The sequence below is a fragment of the Dysidea avara genome, chromosome 12, assembly GCF_963678975.1.
Source record: "Dysidea avara chromosome 12, odDysAvar1.4, whole genome shotgun sequence".
NCBI lineage: Eukaryota > Metazoa > Porifera > Demospongiae > Dictyoceratida > Dysideidae > Dysidea > Dysidea avara.
In genome coordinates this window covers 23,457,466-23,479,830 of record NC_089283.1, presented here as the reverse complement: position 1 = coordinate 23,479,830, position 22,365 = coordinate 23,457,466, and the positions used below count along the sequence as shown (strand labels likewise).

General features: G+C 38.2%; 2 protein-coding genes across 2 annotated transcripts; both read left to right on the top strand.

Moving 5' to 3' along the window:
* The first annotated feature begins 8,123 nt into the window (after window positions 1-8,123).
* LOC136241790 (E3 ubiquitin-protein ligase TRIM71-like) lies at window positions 8,124-10,518 on the top strand. The gene has a single exon (XM_066033107.1). It carries the CDS (start codon window positions 8,161-8,163, stop codon window positions 10,432-10,434), a length of 2,274 nt encoding a protein of 757 aa, XP_065889179.1. The 5' UTR covers window positions 8,124-8,160; the 3' UTR covers window positions 10,435-10,518.
* An 8,997-nt stretch (window positions 10,519-19,515) lies between these two features.
* LOC136241784 (E3 ubiquitin-protein ligase TRIM71-like) lies at window positions 19,516-21,965 on the top strand. Its single transcript, XM_066033102.1, has one exon. It carries the CDS (start codon window positions 19,536-19,538, stop codon window positions 21,822-21,824), a length of 2,289 nt encoding a protein of 762 aa, XP_065889174.1. The 5' UTR covers window positions 19,516-19,535; the 3' UTR covers window positions 21,825-21,965.
* Window positions 21,966-22,365: the final 400 nt, after the last annotated feature.

Genomic DNA, 22,365 nt, shown 5'->3' with positions numbered 1-22,365 from the left:
AAACTTTAATTTGTGAAACTACAATTTTTAATTCTAGAAAGTCTATAACACATTTTTACAGACAGATAAAGCATGAAGACACTTGCTTGGTTACTTCCTCAATGTAAGTTGTCCCTTGAGGGCTAACATGGACACTAGTATGCTAGTTGTCATGCTATATAGGTGGGAGGTCACACAGTAGTAACCACCATGTCTTAACTACAAAAGGACCAGTGGTACTATTTTAATACAAGGTTTTGACAAGAGGTTCATGTCAAAATGATGTCATCATACAGCATGGAACAACAGGATTCTTCAATGACCAGTTCAGTTAAGGCAAAAGTATTTTAATTGCTCTAGTACTTGCTATACACAATACTGGATGTTGTGGTTAACTATAAAAATTAGAGATGTACAGATATATTATCAGATCGACAGCTGATCTGGACAACTTGAGCAAAATCATAAGTACCGATTTTTGTGTATAAACACCGATTCAATTTCGATCTTTCTGATAACTAAGTCTAACTCCATGTGTTCAAGCATACTTAGCTTACTCTATCATTTCTCTTCTTTGTGTCAGGGGAACACATATCTTTTCTGTTGCCTAAGTCATAAGAAGCCATACAACAACACATGGATTTACTATTTACGCAGTGAAACTTGAACTTACCAACACTAAATGAAGTAAGACACTTGGACACTGTGCTACATCAGCTTACAAGCCATTCAAACACATATTCCAGTCTTGGTAGGAGATTGCATATTTTTGTGGGTGCCTTATTGTCTGTGTTGTGTAATTGAGGCCACAATTGGCACTGACTATTGCAACAACACTTTGGCAGCTTACAATTTCCTAATAAGAGTTTGAGACACTGAGTAAAATCCTATGAGCTACCTGTAGCAGGTGAAGCCTAAAAATTATAATAGACCATACATGAACAACATGATGATATAGTTGATGTCAGATTGGTACAATATCAGTATATCGGTAACAAATGTGTTAGATCGGATTGAAATAGTTCAGAAATGTTGAATCGGTACATCTCTAATCAAAATGTACAGAAACCATTGAGAAACTGGACACTAAAACCTCTTTAACACAGAAAACTAAAAAATATATCCTATTCCTCAAATACAGCATGAGAAATCACATTAATTTCTATCTTTTTGGGCTGCTGAAGTTGAAAACACTTATTAAAAAAAATTGTTGCTTAACATTGTGTTTGTTTGTTTGTCGGCCTGTCGAATTGTTTGTAGTGTTTGTCTTTGTGCCATACCAAATTAATATTATGCTTCATGGACTTGTGATTCTCTAGTAATGACTCAAAAATAAATAAAATTGTAAACTATTTCAAATACAGTGGACTGCTTTATTAGAATATTTATTACTGCTGAGACTGCTCTATCAGATCTTTATAGGTGAAGTAGCTACATACTTTTACTCTTTGCTTAAATAATTTTCAGCTGAGCACCACAAGGACTGGGTACTCCAGGGACCTGTCCACACACAGTTATTAACAACTATGAAATTCTGTACAACACACAGAATAGCAAAAATTCTATTCTAGAAACCACAAGGCTATAAATTTTGGATAGACAGGAAGTCATGTGACAGTCCTGTGGTTTTACAAGTCATGTGTGTGGCTTATGTAAAGTGATCATGACTTGTAAATCCCTTCTGAAATAAACAGAAGTCCACCATTATGACTTTCAGCTGATATTCAAATAACCGATATAATAATGTGCCATCAAACTGACAAAAAAAACAAAAAAAAAAACGATTTGATGTGGTAAACAATTTGATCTCTGAATTCAGTTATAAAATGACAGTGTGGGACTTTAGTTGACATTACAGTCATGTACACAAACAGGCATCACTAGGATATTACTAGAGCAAAAATGTGCCGTAATATTGTCATCGATCAAATATGTTATGTCAAATATTTTAACAACGAATATTTTCAACGTGATACTTTCCTGATTCACAGTAATACTTTTGGTATTAGTTCATTGCTAGTGTAAGGCTCCTACACTGGAACTACATCTATTCTGGACTTGACCACTTGAAATTGACCACATTAGGGAAGTATACTGATATAATAGTTCTAAAATGTAACTACAGCCTCTGGGATTACTGGTCTCATTACCTATTTCTAAAGAGGCTGATACTGTCAGTTTTAATTCAGTTTGCCAATGGGTGAGGCTAGTGACTACATGTACCAAAGTTGTCGACAATTACTAACTTTCTGCTCATCCACTGTGCAGGGACCAGGTAGCTAACAGTCAAGTGTCCCTTCATTTTTCATAAGTTAAACAAACAGAGCCCTCATCAAGGCCACTTGTATGGCTCAGCCTGTAAAAGTAGACAACTTAACTTTTACGACAGTGTAATAGTACATTTATGTGGCTACATGTCTATGGTAATTCTCCTATCATAGCTGATAAGACTGGTTATTACACACCTGGTCACTAATGTGTGTACACTAGTGACAAGTGTTGGGACCACACACAGGATTAGGGGTGTAACAAATATCATACTAAAACTGTTAACTGTGTAGTGAAAACTTTTTTAATACCGGATATTGTTGAGGGATTCTTAACAAAAGACCAGTAAAAATTACAATATTATTGTTGGTGTTGCCATGGTGTTGCTTATATAGTTTTTAGTTAGGATGTACAGTACATTGTAAATTCAAAGGAAAAATACCACAAAAGCAAGATAACTTGAAAATCATAAAATGTGACATTTGAGTACAAAGTAACCTGCCTGATGTAGCCGCCTGCTTATTATGGTCAGCAATAAGCTATCACTGTAGATGTTAACAACCCACAGTTGAGGCTGAAACATTGATAAGCTATCCCCTTATAGCTTACAAAAAGAAGAGTAACAACGGTTCCTAGCTAATGAGGTGTGTGAGCACAAATATAACATTCTGCAGTAGACTGGTCATAATGTCCTGTCATGTGCAGGCTTGATTAGTCATTGTAGGATAGAGTGCAACATTTCAACTCAGAGTTAGATTGTACATGGTTATTAATTCTGTTATTTACTGTTCACATCATTCATTGCTCTTTTTGTGAGCTACTATAACACTAGTACATCTATGGCCACTCCCCTTGGGCTTGGGTTGTAAGAAGGTAGTGTCTCCTAACAACCAAGTGGTAGTTATGAATAGCAGTACACAAAACTGAGAGTATCTATGGTGAGGGGTAGCTATTGTCAGTAGGTGAAGACCTTTTTTTTTTTTGGTCTTCAACCTACAGCTAGGCTGAAGTTGCAATATTTACTCAACACGAATCGAACGCTCAAAATGTAGACTCGTTCGCTTGCTCGAGACTAGCCGAAACACGTCTCGGCTTTAATTAATCCGGGTCAATCCGGGTCAGTGGGTCATCCGGGTCAGCAGTAGTGACCCGGTTTCAACATTGGTACAAGCCATAAACCAAACAGATAAACTGTATTCCTTAGGCTCCATCCCTTTCCTTTTTGTTAATTAGGACATTATATGAGCAAACTGAGTTATGTTCAGATACAGAGGCTATTTGAACGACAAATGTCCGGTGACCAGACATTTGCCATCCAAATGACAGAAACAGCAGAATTGGTGGAAACAGTCGTTTACAGATTATGAACAGCCTTACAACACCTGTTACACATAATACAGCTACATGAACTCAGCACAATTGAAGCGCATGGTCTTTGTAGTGCCGATTCTCAACTTAACATCATCCATGGCAATCAATTCTTCTTAGACTGTAGTCTCCAGGCGGTAGTCTCATCTCTAGCCTCATTGATCATCACCTCAATCATTGCTTTACAATCAACACAAAGCACTTCCTAGGTACCAAACATGTATAGAGTGTTTTAGAATGTTTTTTAACTATGTGTTGAATTACAGAACTGGTGTTGAATAGTCGGGCTGCCCTGTTATGGTGCCACAGATGATGCTAAGCTGCAAGAAGTAACCTGCACTATAAAGACCATTTACTTCAATTGTGGTGAGTTATCTACAGTTCTATGTAGCTGCATTCATGTGTAACAGTTACTGGTAGTGGGTGTTGGTAATGGGTGTTCTAAGGCTGTCCATACTCTGTAAATGACGCTTCTTTCTGTTTCTACAAATTCCGCTGTTTCCACCATTCAGCTAAATCTCCTTTCCCGTGACCGACTAATATTTGTCTCTGTGTGTGACGTTTGGTGATGCTACACCCACACACTAGCTATTGTGGCATGTGCTAAGAGGACGGTGGTGTGGTGGGTGTGTACTCACTTTCATATTCTTCATCACTTCACCTCGTCGGAAGTCAAGGAACCTATCAACAAGGTCACCATCGATGAACCCCACTGACACTCTAGATGATGTTCTGTAGCAAATGACCTCCAACTAGTAGCCAGTCAGTCAAGGAAACATCACACTACATGTACTACACAAACTACACCAGTGTTACATAGCTACACTTCTTTTCCCCACCCAACCACTCACAAAAAAAGGGAAAGGTCATCTGGTCAGAAGTCTAACACACCCTTGGGGTACTGTACATGCTAATCATGGCCGACAGATTTTCACTTTGAAGTTAAAGATAATTCCAGGTAGTTGCCACTTCAACAGTTCTGACAAGCAATAAAAGAACACAGCTTCAGTTCTTACAGTAAGCACCTATAATTGACTACTTACATCTCTCTCAAACAGTTTATAGTAGCACAAATTCAAACTTTGGTAGTTGGTACACATAACAAAAACAACATCACTCAAACCTACAGCTACATGTCACTAGAATAGAATGGTTGCCTGCACATGTACACAATGACCACGCCCTAATGGTGCTCATCATATAGAGTAAGTGTAGGTTGTATATAGAGGAATTCTGGATCCCGGGTTGTGTGGCTCTTAGGTAGTTACCTAAACTACATGTTACTGGAGGATCAAGTCACCAGCTGGTCTGGGATACATTCAACAATGTCAACACTACTCCCTGTATTAACAGGCTTTAACCTTTATCAGGTCCCTAGTGGGATAGTAGTTAATAGAGTAACCCAAGGATACACAACTGAGTGGTCAATGTGTAACAACACTCTTCACAATCATCAACTAGTTCTCCTCTAGGCTGACTAGTAGTCTGTACACATCATCCTGTACCATCCCCAGAGGAGAGGGGTGGGGGAGATGTTCAAACAACACAGCTAGATAAAGTATACAGAGCATGAAAATGCAATAACAATTTACAATATTAGTAAGAATTAACTAAAACATTAATTATACAGCAGTGTTAAACAACATGGTCACAAAATGGTTACTATTGTATTATTTTGTAGGGTAACGTACAGGCTGGCAATTAATTAGCCAGCAGATGTTTGAAAATGCCCACCTATACTGTGTTACTATAGACTACTGTATATTGACAAATTTGAGTGGTCCCCATTCTCAGATAGTCCAGCCGGACCATGTAAATTTGCTGTGGTTGCTATAACTGGTCCCTAAATGTAATTTTCTTTACTTCCATGGCATCCACTGTACATGTACAAGTATCTAACAACAAGTTTCCTGCCAGTTTAGATGGTTTTTAAAGAGTACAAAAATCACTTCCTCTTCTGGCTTGGATGTGCATTTCAGTAAATAGTCTAGGTGAGTAATAAATGAGCTGGCTCTTGTGACCTAGCTTTGTCACTAGGGAAAGTTGGCTGTGTTTGATTACACAGTTTGTTGATACACAAGTGCAACTGTGATAAAACTCACTCAGAAGCAGTGAGGGATAATTTCAGGAGAGAGAGGGTGAAGGTGTAATAACAAGTGTTTAGCTGTATGATCCTAATATTGAATATGAAGTGGGATGCTGCAGTTATATATAGACAAGTACACAGAAAATTTTGGAAATTTCAACTAGAGCAGGGACCATAGCACATTGACAAAAAGTACTGAAACAAGCTGGAGTAGTGCTCGATATTAAATCACAGTAAAACAACAAGAACTGTTATATCCCTACTGTGCATTTCCATTATGGTATCTTGAGCACAGTAGGGATATAACACTTCTTATTGTTTTACTGTGATTTAATATCGTGCACTACTCCAGTTTGTTTCAGTACTTTTTGTCGATGTGCTATGGTCCCTATTCTAGTTGAAAATTCCAAATTTTTCTGTGTACTTGTTTAACTTTTTTGTAAATATTATTATGACTGGTGAACCCACACTACCGCATCTGAAATGGCACAGTGTGCCCCAGCTATATCAATTATCGTCTGAAAAGTTAAGTATCCACTACGTTTTGTTGTCGGCTGTGTTCAACCCATTACACAGCAGTACGAATCGAGAACTGTTCGAAAAGCACCTCTGCAATCAAAACAACCACTATGAAAAAATACGGACGATTTCCGTTACAAAGGGAAGCCATCATGTGCTACCACCAAATTGACACATTTCACTGTCAGCAAAGATGAATGGGACACAAAGGAGGACACTGGTAACTCCATGAAGAATGCATTGTGCATACTGCGGTACGCTAAAAGCACCTCTCGGGCCGAAGCATCGTCAAACAGTGAAAAAATCAAGCCCATAGCCTTAGCCATCATCAAGTTACACTTGTCTGAACGCATCAGTCAGTCAGTCAGGAGAAAATTCCATTAAAGTAATTATTCTTAAAATTCCATAGCAACTTGTTGAAAGCGTTTCGGATTGATCTGAAAGCTTGTTTAGGCTTAGTTTTACCTAACCAATACTGCCTCATTGTCGTCAGGGAAAAATGAGGCTGGTTTTTGGGTGATGTTATTTCGTGGGCCACGCCTACTCCTTTGTGGTCCTTACTATACAGTACGATAGTACTGTATGATACAGGTGGAGTGTTACTTACAGCAGAGGATGGCCAACTTGGAAAACAGGTTGCAGAGCTGGGAAGATAAACTACAATTGCTCCTAGTCTGATGCTGCCTACCTCTTCACTGGTGATCAATACAGATCCTTTATCAGTTCCAGTGCAGAAATCTCCCACTAGCCAATTCTTGTGTAGCAATGATGAGTAAAATCACTTTGGCAACATAACACCTTTGTTGAAATTGCAGGGCAATCCCACGTAACACATGGTTACATATGTATGGTATGCTGTCTAATGAATTCCTTTGATGGGATTTGTATTTCACCAGACCCTTGTTTCTAGCAAAGGGGCGAGCAGTGACAGACGTTGCTCCAAGGAGACAACAAAGATACTATGGCCTCCATTTATGATTGGATCATTTTCATAGACCTGTGAACTGGACAGAATATCATAACCAGTTACTGAGCAGATCAGAACTGTTGGTTGTACGGTTAACTGAATTGAATGAAATTTCCTATAATTTTTTGTTGTTACACCTACGTAGCATGTAAGCTATACCTATCCTTAAATTTGTAGTATAGTTTGTCAATTTGTCCTTATAATGGCTAAAGTAACAGGCAGCAAGTAACAATGATTATAGTACAATCCTACTACAAGTGTGATACCAACATTAAAGCACAAGAAAATTATGTATATTTTTGAGTGAGTATCTTAGAGATCGGTTATGTGAAAAATAACTAATAATTGGCTGGTTATTCAATGTACCTGGTAAGATTTCACAACACTGCGTTTTTCATGTAAGCATGTGTGATGTGTTTAATAATTCTTACAGGAAAATAGGGTGGTGGTCATGTGATCCACTAATCAACACCCAGTACACAATAAAGCCTATTTCCCTTTCTGTATCTAATGATGATGATTTGGTGTTGTCAAGTTACAGGTAATGTTAGTGGCCCAGTAGTGGGACTATTAACTCATCAGGTTGTCATGAAATGGTATGTCACCTGAAACGGTAGCCTGTTTGGGGACACCTCCTACTGAAGTTGCTCCAGTGGCGTCTCTCATAACTCTTTGTTCACTCTCAATTTTATCATAGCCGGAGGGGGAGACCACTCAGAGTCTCAGACACGTCACTTTAATAACAAACCGGCTCACTTGTAAATTACATACACGCAAACTTCCCTTACTCTCACACTAAATCATCAATCATCTCTAAGTAGTTGTCTACTGCAACAATGACGTTAAATGATCCTGGACACATTTTCATCAGCTGCATTATCGATTGTGGCGCCTACTCAGAGACTACATTTTTGCGGTAAAGTCTACAGCCACACCCCCTCTTTATTCTTGCAATATTGATCACGTGAAGATAATGGCGAGTGGCGGCGGTGTAGAGAAGGAATGGCGACAGATCGAGGAAGAAATAACTTGTTCCATCTGTGGAGATCTTTTTACTGATCCGAAAACCATCCCGTGTTTGCACACCTTCTGTAAGCGATGTATAGAGAGGAGTATAGAATCTAATAAGAAAATGGCGACCATTGTTTGTTGTCCGTTATGTCGTGCACCACTTCCACAAGACGGGATAGCGTATATTCCCACTAATTTTACCATTAATCGTTTAGTGGAAATTTTCAAAAAACGCAAGGAATCCGGACAAGGTTCAGTGACGATGAAATGTGGGAAATGTAAAAAAGGATCAGAAGCCATCATGTGGTGCATGGAGTGTAGAAACCCGCTATGTCAGAAGTGTAACGAGTTTCACGAGAATTGGGAGGATTTTGAATCACACAAAACTATTCCCATCAACGAATTTCTCCAAAATCCCAAACAAGCTTTAGCCAGTACTCCAGAAAAGGCAGAATTCTGTAAGTTAGTGGCTCATTCCGAGCAGAAACTAGACCTGTACTGTAAGACTTGTAGTAGTTTAATATGTCGAGACTGCACCTTGAAGGATCATCCTCGTGAGAAGCATGATTTTGATTTCATTGAAAATGTAGTGGATGAAGAAAGAGAGAAGATGAAACAAGTCACTGCTCCACTGAAAAAGTTGTTAGAACGAGTAAGAAATGGAGTAAAGAAAATTGAACATTGTGAGAAACAAGTTGACATTGAGAGTGAAGCAAACATTGAGAAGATACGAACTACATATGGTGAAGTGTACAAGTTGTTGAAGCAACAAGAAGAAGAAACGGTTGGAAAGGTGAACACCATCAAGACTTCATTTAAAAAGACACTCGCTATACAAAAAAAAAATGCAAAGTTTGTGGAAAGTCAATTGGTGAGCTGTGATGAGTTCTGCCACAAAATTGTAACAGTTAACAGAACCAGACAATTACTTACATACAACAAATGGATTGAGAATAGAGTTGATGAAGTAACGAAACAAGTGGAACATACTAGCCTTGATCCAGAGTGTAAACCAAGTGACATGATTGTTATTTGTCATCACCCAGTTGAGTTTGTTAATGATTCAGTTTGTGACGTGTCTTGTCTTCCACATTTACCTGATTGTACTGTGAGTGGTCCAGTAGTAATTAGTGATCCAGTTAAAGTGACTGTTACACTGAAAGACATTTTTGGGTCTCCTGTAGTGAACCAATCAAAAGATCTAGAAATCCGTTGCAACAAGGAGAGGGAGTTTTTACAGAATACACATATTGAAGAAGAGTCAAGAGGACAGTACTATATATGGTATAATGCTAAAAGAAAGGAAAATCATTCTTTGTTAGTTTACTGGAAAGGATTAGAAGTGAACCATGAAGAAATCAAAGCGTTGATGAGCATTCGTGACTACAATAAGTTGAAGCAGGAGGTGAAGATCATTGACAAATATGGACCAACTAACAAGAAGTTAAGTAAACCTTACGTGTTGGCTAAAGGACCTAACAATGAACTCATTTTTCCTAACAATTTCACCAAACAGTTAGTAGCATTTGATAAACACTTCCAATACTCTCATGTTATTGGCGGAGCAGGTAGTGGAAATGGAAAGTTCCAGTGGATCACTGGAATAGCAGTTGACAAGAAAGGATATTTGTATGTCGCAGATTGCAGGCTGCATTTTATTCAAAAGCTTAAACTAAGTGGAGAATTTATTTCCCAGTTTGGTCATAAGGGTACAGGTGATGGACATTTCCAAAGGCCGCATGGTTTGGTATTATCTCTCTCAGAACTGTTGTTTGTGTGTGACGAGGATAATCACAGAATTCAAGTATTTCAAAATGAACAATTCTGCTATTCTTTTGGACAACATGGCACAGAACCTGGTACCTTCAATCAACCTGTTGACCTAACACTCAACAAAAATGAAGATCAATTGTTCATTACAGAATACAGCAATGACAGAATCCAGGTGTTCACCACTAAAGGACAATTCCTTAAAGTATTTGGTAAATTCACTGATGTCCCCTTCAAGTTGCAATGTCCAGTTGGGATACACTATACACCAGATGGGCACTTGTTGATCAGTTCCAATGGCACTCACTGTGTGTTGGTGTTTGAAGAAGATGGGAAGTTCACATCAGCCATTGAAGGTACCTATCAAGGTAAGAAAAGGTTTAGTAAACCTTGTGGAGTAGTGATGATGGATAATGGACAGATAATAATAACTGATATGAGTAGCCAAAGGCTAGTATTGTTTTAGTAACAATTTACACTAGTAGCTACTATTTTAGTAGTTTTGTAGTGACTGGTGGAAGTATGTTATTTGTTGTTGTAGATTTTTTTTTGTTTTCACTAAAATAGTTTATTTGAGTGAACATTATAACTCGGTCATAGGTAGTGGAGACAGAAGTGGGGGGCATGGCCCCCCACTTTTCTGGGACAACCACAGCAAGAACAGCCTCAGTGCGCAGATTGGAAACTGTTTTGTGTATGTACATAAACACAAGGGTTTACACATTTGTACATTGCCAGTTTCAGTTTGGAAATTGTTTGGAAATGAACTCATTTTCCGAAGTAGTTTCCAAACTTGCACATTGGGCATTTTCAATTTGTGCACTACTTTGGAAACCTATCATTCACCAGCCACAAATCACACATGAAGTGAAACCTTTTCATGTACTTACAAATGTATTCACAGCCCCATAATGAAATTCCAGTGCATTAATTAATTAAATGTTTTGTCACTTGGGTACACAGTGCAATGAATATTAAATCTCAAACTATCATACTGGCATTATGCGAGAATGTTAACAATGTTTTTTTGTCACAGCCTTCACTGCATGGTTGACAATCATCCTTACACTAGCCTTCTCTGCAAGGTTGACAATCACTGTAATCATCTGCAAGACAATGTAGTAAGACACTAAACAATATGTAATGTACATACCTCATGAATAGTACTTGCATATCCCTATTGAATGTCAGACAGTTAGGATATTTAAGTTCTATCGTGACCTATTGAAATATATAATACAATTCTATGCATGACATGTATCCATTAACATACTTCATTCTGTGTTTCTGATAATAATAAACATGTCTTGTTAGTTGTTACAGGCTTATACAAATGGACACCATCGTCATTGTACGAGAATCCAAGACACCTTCTTACCAATAACCATTTACAGCATGTACATGTATAATAATATCATACTCACTTTAAGTGTGCATCACATGTACAGTATTTAGAGGTGCCACCATACATCTCAAAACACTATCAGCTTCAATGTTACACCTACAATAAACAAAAAAAATGATGAAAAGTTATGCAGAATGCGTACTTACTATTGGTACATTCTTTTATGATCTTTCAAATCAACTCCGTGCATACTATTGACCACCTGTAGTTATAATGTTGCTACACATTTGTATAAACGTTGACCTTACCAAGAAATCTGAAGCACTTGCTTGATACTCTGGCTGGGTGTCATTTAATGGCTGCTATTTCCTAATACCAGAAATTTGAGGTCATGGGCCTACTGATTAAAAATGAAATTGATACAGTGTTGTATTGGCAATACAACTCAAATAGCTGTGTACAATGTCCACTTTGTAGTGAAGGTAATGAAATATGTATAAATAGAGGCTAAATGACCCATTTGGTAGGATTGAAGTCTGTCTACATGTGGCAATACAGACTATCGTTCAGTAGGCCCAAATGTATGGGTTTAATATACAATAGACTCACTCACCCTACAAAGTCGGTTGAGTCTGTATGTAACCAATCATTTTCACCTTATTATTAACGTGTAGGCTGAACTACACCAGAGAAATGCGTGCCTTGCTCGTGTCACTTGTAGTTGTAGGCTGGTAGCTTGTATTTAGAAGGTTGGACTTACTTTATAGGTCCAGTTTGTAACAAACAAATGTAGTATGCAATTTTATTACTAGTTACAGCCCTCAGAGTAACGAGTAATAAGTAACTCGTTACTTTTTTCATTAAGTAATATGTAACTGTAGTGCGCTACATCACGTAAAAGTAATGAGTAATATGTAACTAGTTACATTTTTAGAATAACAACTCCAACTCTGGTAGTCAAGCTTATCAACACTTCCCTCTCCTCTTCCATCATGTTTCTAGTAATTGAAATAAAAATTTTTAGCGGACTATATTTTAGCAGAGAGCTGTGTTCATAGAAATTTGTGTCATGTTCTTAATATTCATAATAAATGATAGACGCAGTAAAAACCCTCTACACAGTACTGTTCTTTGTGATATCAAAGACCTTAGTGTCAGCTGACAGACAAGCTAATAACAGAGAACACAGTAACTGCACTTCTATGGTAGGTGATTACTGTAATTACTTCTTTGGCTATCCAACTCTTTGCAGCAACAGTGTAATAATAATGTGTACATTTTTACCATTTGTGACATACAGAGTTTATCCAATGTAGTTTAAATGTCCACACTAGTGGCTGGTCTACACATTTCCCAGTCTCCACTAAACTACTGTACTCTCATAAACACATTAACAACTTACATGTCAAACATTATCAGATTGTGGTCCACTACTCCATGTATAGAGGATGTATCAAATGGTTTATCCTCCATTGTGGAAATTGACATTGTTGTGGTACCTGTGTAGTGACATGTGTACAGTTATACAATGACAACATGTTAATGTGTAGATACACTACATACAGACAACAATAAAGTGGGGAACCCCGTGAATGGTCATGTGACGGGTTGGGCAATATTTTAATAAATTGCCAATATCGCCCAAGTAATTGGCAAGTGCTCGCAATACCATTGTTGCATGCATTTTACCTTCGCAATATTATTGTATAGGCAATATTCATTGCATTTCACAACAATTATCGCATTTATCATCTAATTTGTGTCTATATTCTAGGCCTCACATTTGATACAGTTCATGCATACTATTGCTAACTATGTCAATTGGTTAACTTGCTAGCAAAGAAATTATGTTTGTAAACTAATTTTCAGTGAAAACAAACAGTATATGGACCTTTCAAACTATATGGTTGTGTTTCAATCAGCGTTGAAACCGGGTCGGGTCATCCGGGTCACATTTTCTCCGGGTCGTCCGGGTCTGACCCGGTTTACAATTTATCTGGGTCTGACCCGGATTGGATCACGTGAGAAACGAAATTGTTCGTTTGACGACGTGGAACTTATAAACGCTATCGCGTAGCTCTTTCGTGAGCCATGCCCACTTATCGCATTACCAACATATGCTCAGTCATGCCCATTTGTTAGTAAGTGCAGTATGTAGCACGAAACTGAGGGTATCTATGGTGAGGGGTAGTTATTGTCAGTAGGTGAAGACCTTTTTTTTTTTTTTTTTTGGTCTTCAACCTACAGCTAGGTTGAAGTTGCATTTACTCAACACGAATCGAACGCTCAAAATGTAGACTCGTTCGCTCGCTTGAGACTAGCCGAAACGCGTCTCGGCTTTAATTAATCCGGGTCACATCCAGGTCAATCCGGGTCACATCCGGGTCAGTGGATCATCCGGGTCAGCAGTAGTGACCCGGTTTCAACGTTGGTTTCAATTTCACATGCAATATTACAATAATCACATTAAATGACCCATGCAGTCAGTAATCGCATGTCACAAATTCAATATTGTCCAACCCTACATGTGACTATATATCCCAAAATATTTTTTTACAGAAATAGTTCACATCAGTGTAACACATATAACAGCTGATGTGTTGAGTGTGGTACCACCCTACTAAAAACCCAAATATTTCTGGTCCAATGCAAAACACTTTAGACAGGTTCAACTGCAGACCAAAACAGCTGAGTTGTAAATATGAATGAAATAATGCTGGTGTAAAAGTTACAATATCAAACATTGCATCTAAATATGGCAGTGAGATCACTGTACATAGCCACCACATTTTGACGTCAAACATGCTATAAAAGCTGCAAACTTTTTCAGCTCAGTTGCTTTAGCTTTGATATCATCCCACACTATTACAACACTCACTTTGTAGATAAAATTTTTCATTGCATATAGCGGGATTTTCTCACAGACAAATTTACGTGTGAAAATAAAACCATGCAACACTTAATCTCGTAAGGTAACAAATTTGAAACACTAAATTTCTTGTGTGAATTTATTAATAATTGAAATAAGTGTTTGCATACTAGATGGAAAGCAATGAAATATAGTTTGAAATAGGTGTGTTTCCCTGTATCCATGTCCCATGACAAATTTATATTTATGCAGCTACCTTAAGTTTGTCAGGAACAGGGTAGCGGGGGTGGCTGTCTTGCACTGATCAGTGGTGTTTAGCAAGCAACATGTGTTGTGTAGAGGAACAAGCAAGCTGATAAACAAGCTGTTATGTACAGAAATAAGCACTGGTTTGCTGGCGAATGTTCCAACACAACAGTCTTACAGGTACTAAACCTCGTGACAAACAAAATTGTAATGAAAAAAATGTTTCGACTTTTAATATTGTGCCCCAAACGTGAGATTAAAGTCCTCATGATAAAAACACGTTTGAAGCTCAGTCAATTACTCTAACAGAACATACACCCCTTAAATAAAAAGATATAATAGTCTAATACAACAGTCAGTTCTGGTGTGAAATTCTTTGGTTTGTAATACATTTGCTGTCTAGATTCAGGCATTGCAGGAAATAGAACAACCAGATATCTAGGGGTGCGGCTAAGGATACATACATACCCTCCTTTCTTGAGGGAATTCAACAAAGTATGTAATCATTAGGCTTGTGGGAATTATACTCAAAATTTTATAGTATATATTTATACCATTGTGTCATACAGTGTGGTTATCCCATATTTTAATTGAAGCTTTAAATTAATGCCACACTCATTCAACCGGTCTAAACATTACACTTATGGTAAATTTCTCAATGCCCACTAAAACGTACAGTACCCCTATGGTAACTTACATGTCAAACATTATCAGATTGTGGTCCACTACTCCATGTATAGAGGATGTATCAAATGGTTTATCCTCCATTGTGGAAATTGACATTGTTGTGGTACCTGTATAGTGACATGTGTACAGTTATGCAATGACAACATGTTAATGTGTATTATACACTACATACAGACAACAATAAAGTGGGGATATAATGGACACACCTCAGTTGACTGGTCACCTCAGTATAGTGGCCACATCACTATGCCTCAACATTTTCCCAATCAACAAAAATAGTTTGCATTAAGTGGTCACCTCGGTAACACATAACAGCCAGCTATTGTAGTTCCAAACAGGAATGCTCAGATCCAACACTCAATGCCTTAGACTTCTTTATGCTTGAGCTGTGAAACCAGGTACAGTCATCAAACACAGCACCCAAATTTATTGTTAATACCACTGCAGCCACCATATTTTTCATAAACAGTTACTGGTAGTGGGTGTTGGTAGTGGGTGTTCTAAGGCTGTCCATACTCTGTAAACGACAATTCTTTCTGTTTCTACAAATTCAGCCATTCAGCTAAATCTCCTTTCCTGTGACCGACTGTAATATTTGTCTCTGTGTACGATGTTTGGTGAGGCTACACCCACACACTAGCTATGTGGTATGTGCTGAGAGGATGGAGGTGTGATGTGTGTACTCACTTTCATATTCTCTTCCTCCATTTTGTCTCATCAGAGGTCAAGGAACCTCTCAACAAGGTCACCATCGATGAACCCCACCGACACTCTAGTATGATGTTCTGTAGTAAATGACCTCCAACTGGTAGCCAGTCAGTCAAGGAAACATCACACTACATGTACTACACAAACTACACCAGTGTCACATAGCTACACTTCTTTTCCCCACCCAACCACTCACAAACAAAAGGTAAAGGTAGTTTCATGTAGTTTCAGAGAGTTACCACTTCAATAGTTCCCAGTAAACTAACAAGTAATAAAAGAAAAAATCTTCAGCTCTTATGGTAAGTACCTATAATTAGCTTACACCTCTCTCAAACAGTTTACAGTAGCACACAATCAAACTTAACACATAACCCACCTGTTACCACTTAACTCACTCAACCCTTCCCTGTACACTACACAATGACCACACCCTAATGGTGCTCATCATATATAGGTTGAACATAGAAGGAATTCTAGATCTTGGGTTGCGTGGCTCCTTAGGTAGTTACCTAGACTACATGTTACTGGAGGGTCAAGTCACCAGCTGGTCTGAGATACATTCAACAATGTCAACACTACTCCCTGTATTAACAGGCTTTAACCTTTATCAGGTCCCTAGTGGGATAGTAGTTAATAGAGTAATCCAAGGATACATAGCTGAGTGGTCAATGTGTAACAACACTCTTCACAATCATCAACTAGTACTCCTCTAGGCTGGCTAGTAGTCTGTGCTCCTTCAGTTTACACACCATCCCTAGAGGAGAGGGGTGGGGGAGATGTTCAAACAACACAGCTAGATAAAGTATACAGAGCATGAACATGCAATAACAATTTACAATATTAGTAAGAACTAAAACATTATAGAGCAGTGTTAAGCAACATGGTCACAAAATGATTACTATTGTATATTTTGTAGGGTATCGTACAGGCTAGCAATTAATTAGCCAGATGTTTGAAAATGATTGTGTTACTAGAATTGACAAATTTAGGTGGTCCCCATACTCAGATAGTCCAGCTGGACCATATAAATTTGCTGCGGTTGCTATAACTGGTCCCCAAATGAAATTTTCTTTACTTCCATGGCATCCGCTGTACATGTACAAGTGTCTACCAACAAGTTTCCTGCCAGTTTAGATGGTTTTTAAAGACTACAAAAATAACTTCCTACAGATCTCTCTTCCGGATTGGATGTGCATTTCAGTAAATAGTCTAGGTGAGTAATAAATGAGCTGGCTCTTGTGACCTAGCTTTGTCACTAGGGAAAGTTGGCTGTGTTTGATTACACAGTTTGTTGATACACAAGTGTAACTGTGATAAAACTCACTCAGAAGCAGTGAGGGATAATTTCAGGAGAGAGGGTGAAGGTGTAATAACAAGTGTTTAGCTGTATGATCCTAATATTGAATATGAAGTGGGATGCTGTAGTTTTATATAGACAAGTATACAGGAATTTCCAACTAGTGTAGGGACCATAGCACATCGATAAAAAGTACTGAAACAAGCTGGAGTAGTGCACGATATTAAATTACAGTAAAACAATAGGAACTGTTATATCCTTACTGTGTACTCTAATTGAAAATTCCAACTTTTTCTGTGTACTTGTTTGTTAACATTTTTTGTAAATATTATTATGACTGGTGAACCCATGCATACTGCATCTGAAATGGCGCTGCGCGTCCCAGCTACATCTGAAAAGTTAAGTATCCATTATGCTTCATTGTCAGCTATGTTCAACCCGTTACACAGCATTTTGGATCTAGAACTGTTCAAAAAGCACCTCTGCAGTCCATGCATACTGAGAGAAATGGCCCCAGTTATATCAATTACCATCTGAAAAGTGATCAAAGTATCCACTACGCTTTGCTGTCGGCTGTGTTCAACCTGTTACACAGCAGTACAAATCGAGAAGTGTTTAAAAAGCACCTCTGCAATCAAAATAGCCATTATGAAAAATACGGATGATTCCGTTACGAAGGGAAGCCATCACGTGCTACTGCCAAATCAACACTTTTCGCTGTCAGCAAAGATGAATGAGACACAAAGGAGGACACCGGTAAGTCCATGAAGAACACATCATGCATACTGAGGTATGACAAAAGGCACTTCTCGGACCAAAAAAAGTGAAAAAATCAAGCCCATAGCCTTAGCCATTATCAAGTTATGCTTGTCTGAAGGCATCAGTCAGTCAGTCAGTCAGTCAGTCAGTCAGTTGGAAATTCTGTTAAATAAATTATTTTTAAAATTCTGTAGCAACTTGCTTGGGTTACCTAACCAATACTGCCTCATCGTTGTCAGGGAAAATTGAGGCTGGTTTTGGGTGATGTAATTTCGTGGGCCATGCCTACTCCTTTGTGGTCCCTACTATTTACAGCAGAGGGTGACCAACTTGGAAGACAGGTTGCAGAGCTGGGGAGATAAAGTACAATTGCTCCTAGTCTGATGCTGCCTACCTCTTCACTTAAAGGGTCTGGTGATCAACACAGATTCTTATCAGTTCCAGTACAGAAATTTCCCACTAGCCAATTCTTGCGTAGCAATGATGTTCAGCCATAAGTAAAATCACTTTGACAACATAACACCTTCATTGAAATTGCAGGGCAATCCCACGTAACACATGGTTACATATGTATGGTATGCTGCCTAATGAATTCCTTTGATGGGATTTGTATTTCACCAGACCCTTGTTCCTAGCAAAGGGGCGAGCAGTGACAGACGTTGCTCCAAGGAGACAACAAAGATACTATGGCCTCCATTTATGATTGGATCATTTTCATAGACCTGTGAACTGGACAGAATATCATAATCAGTTACTGAGCAGATCAGAACTGTTGGTTGTACGGTTAACTGAATTGAATGAAATTTCCTGTAATTTTTTGTTGTTGCACCTACGTAGCATGTAAGCTATACCTATCCTTAAAATTTGTAGTATAGTTTGTCAAATTGTCTTATAATGGCTAAAGTAACAGGCAGCAAGTAACAATGCTTATAGTACAATCCTACTACAAGTGTGATACCAACATTAAAGCACAAGAAAATTATGTACATTTTTGAGTGAGTATCTTAGAGATCGGTTATGTGAAAAATAACTAATAATTGGCTGGTTATTCAATGTACCTGGTAAGATTTCACAACACTGCGTTTTTCATGTAAGCATGTGTGAGGTGTTTGATAATTCTTACTGGAAAATAGGGTGGTGGTTATGTGATCCACCAATCAACACCCAGTACACAATAAAGCCTATTTCCCTTTCTGTATCTAATGATGATGATTTGGTGTTGTCAGGTTACAGGTAATGTTAGTGCCCCAGCAGTGGGGCTATTAACTCATCAGGTTGTCATGAAATGGTAGCCTGTTTGGGGACACCTCCTACTGAAGTTGCTCCAGTGGCATCTCATAACTCCTTGTTCACTCTCAATTTTATCATAGCCGGAGGGGGAGACCACTCAGAGTCTCAGACAAGTCACTTAATAACAAACCGGCTCACTTGTAAATTACACTACACACAAACTTCTCTTACTCTCACACTAAATCATCAATCATCTCTAAGTAGTTGTCTACTACAACAATGACGTTAAATGATCCATTTTCATCAGCTGCATTATCGATTGTGGCGCCTACTCTAATTGTACGGATAAACAGAGACTACATTTTTGCGGTAGGGTCTACAGCCACACCCCCTCTTTATTCTTGCAAGATTGATCACGTGAAGATAATGGCGAGTGGCGGTAGTATAGAGAAGGAATGGCGACAGATCGAGGAAGAAATAACTTGTTCCATCTGTGGAGATCTTTTTACTGATCCGAAGACCATCCCGTGTTTGCACACCTTCTGTAAGCGATGTATAGAGAGAAGTATAGAATCTAATAAGAAAATGGCGACCATTGTTTGTTGTCCGTTATGTCGTGCACCACTTCCACAAGACGGGATAGCGTATATTCCCACTAATTTTACCATTAATCGTTTAGTGGAAATTTTCAAAAAACGCAAGGAATCCGGTCAAGGCTCAGTGACGATGAAATGTGGGAAATGTAAAAAAGGATCAGAAGCCATCAAGTGGTGCATGGAGTGTAGAAACCCTCTATGTCAGAAGTGTAACGAGTTTCACGAGAATTGGGAGGATTTTGAATCACACAAAACTGTTCCCATCAACGAATTTCTCCAAAATCCCATACAAGCTTTAGCCGGTACTCCAGAAAAGGCAGAATTCTGCAAGTTAGTGGCTCATTCCGAGCAGAAACTAGACCTGTACTGTAAGACTTGTAGTAAGCTGATCTGTCAGTATTGTACGTTGAAGGATCATCCTCGTGGTCATCGAGATCATGATTTTGACTTTGTTGATGATGAAATGGTGGATGAAGAAAGAGAGAAGATGAAACAAGTCACTGCTCCACTGAAACAGTTGTTAGAACGAGTAAGAAATGGAGTAAAGAAAATTGAACATTGTGAGAAACAAGTTGACATTGAGAGTGAAGCAAATATTGATAAGATACGAGCTACATATGGTGAAGTGTACAAGTTGTTGAAGCAACAAGAAAAAGAAACAGTTGGAAAGGTGAACACCATCAAGACTTCATTTAAAAAGACACTCGCTGTACGAAAAGAAAGTGTAAAATTTGTGGAAAGCCAATTGGTGAGCTGCGATGAGTTCTGCCACAAAATTGTAACAGTGAACAGAACCAGACAATTACTTACATACAACAAATGGATTGAGAATAGAGTTGATGAAGTAACGAAACAAGTGGAACATACTAGCCTTGATCCAGAGTGTAAACCAAGTGACATGATTGTTATTTGTCATCACCCAGTTGAGTTTGTTAATGGTTCAGTTTGTGATGTGTCTTGTCTTCCACATTTACCTGATTGTAGTTGTTCCAAATATGGCCATATAGTCAAACCAGATAAAGTTAAAGTAACTGTTACACTGAAAGACATTTTTGGGTCTCCTGTAGTGAACCAATCAAAAGATCTAGAAATCCGTTGCAACAAGGAGAGGGAGTTTTTACAGAATACACATATTGAAGAAGAGTCAAGAGGACAGTACCATATATGGTATAATCCTAAAAGAAAGGAAGATCATTCATTATCAGTTTACTGGAGAGGATTAGAAGTGAACCATGAAGAAATCAAAGTGTTGACGAACATTCGTGACTACAATAACTTGAAGCAGGAGATAAAGATCATTGACAAATATGGACCAACTAACAAGAAGTTAACATTTCCTTATCTGTTGGCTAAAGGACCTAACAATGAACTTGTTGTTCGTGACAATTCCACCAAACAGTTAGTAGTATTTGATAAACACTTCCAATACTCTCATGTTATTGGTGGAGCAGGTAGTGGAAATGGAAAGTTTCGGCACATCACTGGAATAGCAGTAGACAAGAAGGGATATTTGTATGTTGCAGATTGTAAGTTATACTGTATTCAGAAGTTTAAACTAAATGGAGAATTTATTTCCCAATTTGGCAGTAAAGGTACAGCTAACAGTCAGTTCCAGTCTCTTTATGGTCTAGTGTTGTCCCAGTCAGAACTGTTGTTTGTGTGTGACAGGCATGATCACAGAATTAAAATATTTAAAAACGAACAATTCTCTTACTGTTTTGGACAATATGGCACAGGACCTGGTACCCTTAATAATCCTGTTGACCTGACACTGAACAATAGTGAAGATCAGTTGTTCATTACAGGCACTCTGAATCATAGAGTCCAGGTGTTCACCACTAAAGGACAATTCCTTAAAGTGTTTGGTAATTTTACTGATGTCCCCTTCAAGTTACAATGGCCAGTTGGGATACACTATACACTAGATGGACACTTGTTGATCAGTTGTTATGACACTCACTGTGTGTTGGTGTTTGAAGAAGATGGGAAGTTTACATCAGCCATTGAAGGTACCTATCAAGGCAAGAAAAGGTTTAGTAATCCTTGTGGAGTAGTGATGATGGATAATGGACACATTGTAATAGCTGATATTGATGGTAACAGGCTAGTAGTGTTTTAGTAACAATTTACACCAGTAGTATTTTAGTAGTTTTGTAGTGACTAATGTTTTAGTAGATTGTAGTAGGAAGTGTGTTATTTGTTGTTGTAGATTTGTTATTTTTCACTAAAGTGGTTTAATTGAAACGAACATTACAACTGGCATGGGTAGTAGTAACGGTTTAGTGTAATGTTTGGAACTAGACCAGAGGAACAGTAATAAAGACATTAGAATGACTAGTCCTTTATGGTGAGTGACTAACTGTTATGTTTGTAAAGGTTATTTGTTGTATTCTAATTGTTTAGGTGATGCGGACAGTGGCAGAACAACAAGCGTTTGAGTTACAACACATGTTGAATGAGACATGAACAAACAGTTCAGAGAATAAGAAAGCAGAGCTGTGATGTGTGTATAGACAGCTACGGTGATAATAAGATGTTAAGTAAAAAGTGTAGTATGTAATGTTTGAGCTAGTGTGTTATGGCTGTAGTAGTGCTAGTTGAACTGGCAGTGGTGAGGAAGTGCAGAATGAAGTTAAAAGTATTTCAATAAGGAAACCAAG

Excerpts from the sequence above, each read along its gene's own strand:
- LOC136241784 (XM_066033102.1), top strand. The coding sequence starts at position 19,536 with ATGGCGAGTGGCGGTAGTATAGAGAAGGAATGGCGACAGATCGAGGAA.
- LOC136241790 (XM_066033107.1), top strand. The coding sequence starts at position 8,161 with ATGGCGAGTGGCGGCGGTGTAGAGAAGGAATGGCGACAGATCGAGGAA.